The 8,778-nt window shown below is 32.5% G+C and overlaps 1 protein-coding gene across 1 annotated transcript; it reads right to left on the reverse strand.

Annotated features, from left to right (window-relative positions):
- Nucleotides 1–5,157: 5,157 nt before the first annotated feature.
- Nucleotides 5,158–6,654, reverse strand: LOC131638843 (uncharacterized; the record flags this gene model as incomplete). Its single annotated transcript, XM_058909389.1, has 3 exons — nucleotides 6,644–6,654; nucleotides 6,072–6,379; nucleotides 5,158–5,924 (listed from the first exon to the last, which is right to left on the reverse strand). Coding segments are annotated over exons 1-3 (1,086 nt in total), but the record flags the coding sequence as incomplete, so codon positions are not given.
- Nucleotides 6,655–8,778: the final 2,124 nt, after the last annotated feature.

The following is an 8,778-nucleotide window of genomic DNA, read 5'->3' on the forward strand; positions in this document are numbered from 1 at the left end:
ATCCTTCTCGATCTCTTGTCCCCAGTGGAGTCAGTTTGATATCCCTCGGTAAAAATATCTTTGCATCATTCGCAATTTTGGTATCTTAGGTCCAAAATTCGCGTCTTCTGATATTTAAGTCTCTTCCACCCTATCAAAACGAAGATTTTCAATCTTCATGTCTCAGGTTGAAGAAACTTAAATAGGGGCATCTGTCATACCCCAATTTTTGACCTAAGATACCACCTCATATCATAGCATATGCATCATTTGCATCTCTAACAAATTGCATAGCTTGTGTTTGCTACTTGTGACTCAGCAGGATTTGATCAGGAAATCACTCATCAGTACAAGTAACAATCAATTAGGGTTTTGTTCTCCCTTCATTTCAGATGAATCATCTTCATCAACAATCAACATTTGGTCCTTAGAGATTCATTTCAACAAGCTCAAAGGCTCTGAACCAACCAGATTAGGGTTTTGACTGAAGATAGTATACTCCTGACTTTTGCTCAGGATTTGACCTAATGACTTGGGACATGACCTCAAGACCCCAAGTGCATCATTTTGACCTAATCTATTGACTCAAGACATCTCCTACACAAGGATTGATCAACAGTGAAATTTCAAATCATCAGATTAGGGTTTTGAACTATCAGGGACTGAAATCAGGGATCACATTTGGGAAACCCTAAAAATCCCCAGGAAGTCAATCAAAGGTTTCAATCATCTTCAAATAATCCCTATGACAACATCCAATGGAAATTACATCTCAATTCAAGATCCACAGTCATCAATTTCATCAGATCGACAATTAGGGTTTTTGACCTAATTCACTGAACAACTGACTTTTTTATCAGGACATGGTGCCACAACTTAAACCATGGCTCAATATCCTCTAATGCCTCAATATGATCCATTCATACCATTCATTTGGTGGGGATAGCTTGGTTCATTTGAAATCTCCAGAAACGCGATTCGTCTGAAAAAGTCAACTGTACAAGATCACCATTGACTTTTGGGGAATTTTGGTCAACCATGACTTTTGAAGTTTTGAATCATCAATATATGATATATGAAGTCATTTGATCAAGAAAAATCAAGAAAATCAATCAAGAATCAAAAAGTCAAAAGTTTGACTTTCATACTTAGAAAATTTTCTAAGTGTTTTTCAATGGTTTTTTTTCAAACTTTGGGAGGGAATTTCTCAAAATTGCACCTACAAACTGAAAAAAACTTCCAACATGAAAGTTGTAGATTTTGATCCAATGAACAACTTTGTCACATATAATTTTTTTCCAAAAGATCAACCATTTAAGAGATATGGAGCTTCAAAGTTGGTATCTTTTGAAAATTTCTCTTAAAACTTCATTTTCTTCAAAGTTCATGGATCTTTTTCACCCATTTCCTTAAAGGTCTTGAAGAAACTTTCAACTAGGGTTTTGAAGTGTGTAACATGAGCTTTCCAAAATGTCCAAGAGCATGAAAAAATATGGAGTGTAGCCATGGTTTTGAATTTTGACATTAGTGAACTTTTCACTTGAAATTTCAAGTCATTTTGCCAAAGTTATGAACCATTTTGCCAAATGATCCAAGTAATGATGCATAGATGCAATAATTGGAGATATTTTCTGATTTGAGATCAGAATGGAAAGAGATAAGAAGCTTGGCAAAATAACCATGGTTAAGTCACTTTTAACCATTTGCATTTAATGCAAAAGATGCTAGTTTATCTCTTAAGCCAAGTCATCATACTTTGGGCAACTTGCAAAGGCTCTGCATTCAGAAAGTTTGGCCTATAAATAGAGGTGCAAATCACTCTTCAAATCACACCAAAACCTCACAATTATAGGTTTTCTCTCTTCTTTCTTAGAATGCAAGTTTCTTAAGTTTCAAAGAGGTAAAATTCTCAACCTCTAAACCTTTGAAGTTCTGGCCAAGGTGAGGGTTCTAACATCTCATAAACATCAAATGTGATGTGTTTGATCCATCCACACACCCCAAAAACACCTAAATCTCAGAATCACTCTTCAACCACCATGTTTGCATAAAATGAGCCTTAACATATCAATTCTCATACCAAGCCATATCTGTCCAAGTTAATCATCCAAACACACTCCATATACTTCATATGAACTGTTCCAACCATTATCCATGATCTGAAACATCAAAATCAACTAGCTTGATCCTCACTTGAGCTAAACTGCAGATCGGGTACCACAAGGTGATCAAGAGGTTTTCAATTCACTCCAAGCATCCAGACATGTTCTATAAGGTCCATTGAAGCTGTCCAGATTGAGCAACAACATCTGTAACACCTCCAGGCTCAAATTCGATTTCCAGCTTTGCCATTTTTGAGGTAAGTGCTCATGAACTTCAAACTCATACATACATGCATCATAAATGAAAAATTGAGTTGCTATCATGTTTCTGCACTATCACTGATCAATAGCCCTCAATCAATTTCACAATTCATCAATTATACACAATTTCAGATTGAATCATAAGATTAGGGTTCTTCGTGTTCATCAGAAAACCAATGATCCTAGAGTGAAAATAAATGCAATTAAATGATACCATCGTGTTCCTTATGAAAATTCGAGCAAGATAGGCTATTCACTTGATCAAATTGGTTCAGTTTTAAGAAAATTCAAATTCAAATGGGGTTTGTGTTCTTGGCGCCATATTTTTGGAATTGAATTTAGAAACTTGATTCAAAACATAATCAATTCGTTGCAAATGATTAACAGACCACGCGCGTGGTCCAGTTGGTTAAACTTTTGAGTAATAACCTTAAGGTCACGAGTTCAACACTCATAGGGACCAAAACCATTTTTTTATCACTTGTTTTTTTTCAATTTTTTACACAACTTTAATTAATTATTTAACCAATCAAAATAATTCATTTTCACTTCATTTTTTGCACACCTCTTATTTAATATACATATTTTATGAATACCAAAAAAAATCATCAAAAAATATTTATTTAATACATTTTTTAATTAGGTTTAAAAAGACATGTTTTTAAATGTTTTTAAATACTTTAAATATTATTTTTCATTTGATTTTTAACCTAATCATTTGTAAATATTTTTTGTGATCAAACCCTAATCACTTAGGACTTAATTGAGCATTAAAACTCGTTTTAACTTAATTAAGTTGATTTTTTTTTCAAATTCAAATCGTTTTAAAACAAGCGATCGCAATTCTTTTCAAAAACGATAAACCATTTCTTTTTGATTTTTCTTTTCAAAAGAAACTATTGATTGAATCTTTTTGAATTGATCAATTGATTTTCAAAACGAAGTGGGGCCTCTCGAATATTAGAGAGTGTAAGTCCCATTTCTTTTCCTTTTTTTGTACAGTTTTCAAAACAATAAAACATTCTTCAAAATAAAATCTTTTCAAACAGTTTTCAAATCATTTTCAAAACAACAAAACTTCAAACTTTTCAAATATACCATGGGCCTCCATGTAGGTATAAGTCCCAAGCCCCTTTTGTACATACCCTTGCCTTTGTACAGTTTTTCTTCAAACAGAAAACTTCTTTCAAAACAACTTTTAAACAGTTTTTCAAACGACGCGTCTGTTAACAAAACAATCAACCATGTTTTATAAAATACCACGGGCCTCCACATAGGTATAAGTCCCAAGCCTCTTGTAAGTATTTTGTTTGCATAGCTTTGAATAAACTCAAGTGGGTCTCTCCCCGAGTATAAGTCCCGAGCCCCCGTGTATACAAATGGATCATGCTTACAGGTATATTTCCTTCATAAACTCCATTATATACACACACTTTGTCATATATATGTGCTTGTTCATACTCGTTCATATTTGTTCATGTACTTGTTCATATTTGCTTGTACTTGTTCATACTTGTGATTGTGTTATATATGCTTGTTCAACTTAGTACAACACTAGGTTCCCCATAGCCTCCTATTGGGCTTCGTGCAAAGAATCTCCACTAGTTTAGGTTAGGACATAGAGTATGGTTTCCCGGTGAAATCGCTCTAAGAGCTCAAACCAACTATACCATGCCTCCTCTTGGGCTTTGAACAAACGACTTGTCCCTCCCATAGCCTCCTCTTGGGCTTACAATGCAAGGACCCTCGATTGTCCCTCCCATAGCCTCCTCTTGGGCTTACAATGCAAGGACCCTCGGATAGCCTCCTCTTGGGCTTCGTACAAGGACCCACGGGCTTCTTATAAGCATCCCCAATATCCAAATCAAATACCCTAGGAGATTAGACATTTATCATCTCTATGATAGGAGTATCTCTTCTATATCATCACAAACAATCAATCAATCAATCACTCAATCAAACTTTTTTGCCACAAGGCTGGCTAATCAATCAAACCTTTTTGCCACCATACTGGCTGATTAATTAAAGTTTTTGTCACAAGGCTGACTTCATTGAAACTTTTGCCACAAGGCTGGCTGATTAATCAAAACTTTTTGTCACAAGGCTGACTTCATTGAAAGTTTTTGCCACAAGGCTGGCTAAAAAGCATCTTTATCATTCTAAGCGCCATAAGTGGCATGGCCCAGGGCTTGTAATGAAAAGATTTTCAAACAAAAAACAAACAGATGTATGTGATGATATAGATTAGATACATCGAACATTGAGATGACATTTGTCTCTTTTCCTTTGCTTCCACTAGCATAAGTGGGAACTACGATTGCTCTGACTTTCTCAACATCCCTTTGAGAATACGTAGGCACAAGGTCGTATCCTTGGCGAGCAAAACTTCTCTCTCAAACCATTCAAACCTTAGCACCTGTAGACCCCGAGCTACAGATGCTCTGATTCCCTCTAGGGGATATGTATGCAGAGGATCGCGATGATCTTTGCGAGCATAATCAAACAAACACCTTAGTCTCCCACCTATTTCACAACAGAACCTCCACCACAAAGGACGAAAAAACAAAACAAAGAAACCTATAGAGTACTATAGATACGTTGGGTGCTAATACCTTCCCTTCGTATAACCAACCCTCTTACCCAAGATCTCTCCCCACCTTTTAGGTTATTGCAACTTTTTTCCTTTTCCTACTTTGGAAACAATAAAAAGTTTGGTCGAAACAAAGAAAAATCATTTTTTTGAGCACTCGAGCCCAAAGAAGGCATCAGGTGTCTCATCCCGAAAAAAGGATACGATTTTTCCCCGCGACAGTACCATGTTAAAGAAACTACGCCTAGACCAAGAATTGGCCGCCTTAGCTAAAGTATGGGCAACCAAATTCGCTTGGCGTTTAATGAACTTTACCTCAAAGTTTGGAAAAAGAAGCAACAAGTTCTGAGTTCTAATAATAAGGCTAAATTCAGAGCTACCTACAGTTGTAGTATGAATAGATTTAGTTACAATTTGACAGTCACTTTCAAAAATAACATGAGATAAATGAAGGGAGATGGCATTCTGAATTGCTTCTTTCAAAGCGGTGGCTTCAGCTTCAATGACGGAAAGAGAACCCACATCCCAAGCCACCCCTCCTGTGATAAATCTCCCCAAGTGGTCCCTAAAGCACCAACCTCTATTGGTAGAACCACATACCTTATTGAAAGTTGCGTCAACATTGCACTTCACTTGATTAACCGTAGGCGGAACCCAACCCTCTGAACTATTAGTAGTAACGGTAGACTCATGCTTCTCTCTATCTATAAACCAATCGTACCAATTGTGATAGGCTTGTAAACCAATCCACATAGCATCTTCACGAGTATCCTGCCACACCACGTTATTTCTACTTCTCCAAAGAGTCTCAAGCAAAACCGCAAATCTACCCGCATCCCTGCGGTCCTCACGACTACAAACATCCAAAATAAGGGATTTAGCATCATGGAAAGTATTTAAACGGGGTTCAATTAAGGATGACAAACCTGTTGCCCGCCAACTTTGACTAGTAGAAAAGCACCCGAAAAACACATGCCATTCATCTTCATCTTCTAATTAACACCAAGGGCACAAGACCGGGCATTGGACATGATGTTGTTGGAGTTTAGAACGGGTCGGGAGGCTATCCCTACATATCCTCCATAACAAATGCTTAGCTCTAGGTGGTGCTAAAATACTCCAAAGATGGTTCCAATTACCTTCAATACCATAGTGACGAGTATTGTTTTGCATCCTTCGCCATAATCTATACCCCGATTTCACACTATAATCACCATTTTTCTCCTCTTGCCAAATCATCCTATCTACTACCACATCCTCCACTAAAGGAGTTCTAAGAATAGTGGAGCTCCTGCTGGAATCCCCTGCTGGAATCCCAGCCCCAGCAAGAACCCCTGGAGATGGAACCCCAGCCCTAGCCGGAATCCCAGTTGTAGCCCCAGCAGGGCTGGAACCCCAGCCCCAGCAGGGGCTGGAACCCCAACCCCAGCAAGAACCCCTGCTGGAGCTGGAACCCCAGCCCCCAGCAGAGGTTCAGCTTTTAGTTTTTAGGTCTAAATTATAATTAAATTTTTATAAAATATTACTATTTACACTAGAAAAATTATATATATATATATATATATATATATATATATATATATATATATATATATATATATATATATATATATATATATATATATATATATATATATATATATCAAATTACACCAATATGTTACACTAATAGTTACACTCATTTATAACCTTTGATGTGATAATTACTAACTAGTGACTCATGATTCTTACTTAAAAATAGCTTTCTCCTATTTTTGGTAATAAATAATTTGTATTTTATCAAATTATAATTTCCGCTTCCCATAAAATTAATTAGATCTCTTCAAATTTGTGTAACAATTTAATCACTCTTCAATTAAATAAAAAAGAGCCTCATTCTAATTATTTAAAAAAAAAATAAATATCCTTATTAATAAATAATTTTTATTATTTTAAAAAAATTTATCTTTTTTATTTTCTTTAAATAAAATCATATTCAATTATTTAAAATAAATAATGAATTTGTTTCAAGTATAACTAGAAGACACAATAATGCTCAAAATGTGTATACAAAATTAAATAATGAATAACGAGCAATGTAGTTGAGAATGAAAAAAAATCAAAAACAATATATAAAAAGAAATTTTTAAAAAAATGTTTTAAAATGATAAAAATTATCAATTTTTTTATTCAATTTATATATATATTTTTGGATTTATCATTACTCATTATTTTTTTTTCTTTTAAATATATTTTTTTATATGATTTTGAGTTTTATTTTTAAATATATCAATTTTATAGTGTCTTTTAAGTAAATATAGTCTAATTTTATTTAAATAAAGGTAGAAAAAATTAAAATTAAAAAATATATTTTTATATTAAAATAAGGTTTATTAATAAGAAATATTAAAAATATATACTTTTAGGAAATATTAATAAGAATAAGTGAATATAATATATTTTTATATTATTATAAAAATTGTGATTTGTTTAATATTGGTTGTACACATTATTTTATGAAAAATGAAATTGTTACTAAGAAATATAAAAAAATCATGTACTTTTAAAAAATATTAATAAAAATCACGTGATTCTTATTAATATTTCTTAAAATACATTATTTTATCATTCCTTAATAAAACTATAGTTTTTTTAATTAAAAAAACTTGTATTCTAATTATAATCAAATTTCACAATTTCTTAAAATAAATTTATTTTTGATTGACAAGTAAATTATTATGTACTAATTATTTATTATTTAGTTTTTTTTGTATTTTTATATAAATTTTGAGTTTTATTTTGTATTGTATTAAAAAATAAAACAATTTTATTAGTTACATTTAGGGATGGCAATGGATATCCATGGGTACGAATACTAGTCTTCCGCTACCCATCCGTTTAGTAAAAATGATATTCATATCCGTCCCATACCCGTGTGGATATCTGCCGAGTGGATATCCGTGATATTTTAAATATCCGCGGGTATTTATGGATACCCATGGATACTTTTTTTAATTGAAATTTACTAATTTTTTATATATTGAATAGAAAATTTATCTTTTTATTAATAGAAAACTATGTGTTATACATTTATTATATTAAATTCAAAAGCATCTTATAATGAATATTGATGTAGAATGTGAGAAAATGTTGAAAGAATATTTAAGGATACTAATTGATATTAAAAAGATATTCAAGTATACTAATTTTAAAAGGATATTTAAGTAATTTTAATCACTATTAACAGATATGGATACCCGCGGATATGGATACCATCAAATCCGTATCAGTACCCGTAAGTAAACGGGTAACTAAATATCCATTTATAATACCCGTGGATACCCGTTAAGCTATCCAACCCGTGCCCGTGACAGATTTTATCCGGATACCCGTGGGTATGGGTTTTTTTGCCATCCCTAGTTACATTAAGCAAATAGAATATGATCTAATTAAAATAAAATAGAAAGTGAAATATGTTTTAAAAAAAACAGAGACACTTTATTTTTTAAATTGTGAATTGTGTTTTTTAAGAAATATTTAGAATCATGTTTCTAAATTATAATTTAATAAAATAAAAGTAATTTATTACCAAAAGTAGGAGAGACTATTTTAAGTAAGAATCATGAGTCACTAATTAGTAATTTCTAACATTAGATTAAAATAACATAAAAAGTTATAAATGAGTGTAACTATTAGTGTAACATATTGGTGTAATTTGATCCCTCCTATATATATATATATATATATATATATATATATATATATATATATATATATATATATAAAATTTTATGAGATCAGTTTTTAGGTCTAAATTATAATTATATTTTTATAAAATATTACTATAATAATTTTTTCTTGTATAAA

The sequence above is a fragment of the Vicia villosa genome, unplaced genomic scaffold (assembly GCF_029867415.1).
Source record: "Vicia villosa cultivar HV-30 ecotype Madison, WI unplaced genomic scaffold, Vvil1.0 ctg.002450F_1_1, whole genome shotgun sequence".
Taxonomy (NCBI): Eukaryota; Viridiplantae; Streptophyta; class Magnoliopsida; order Fabales; family Fabaceae; genus Vicia; species Vicia villosa.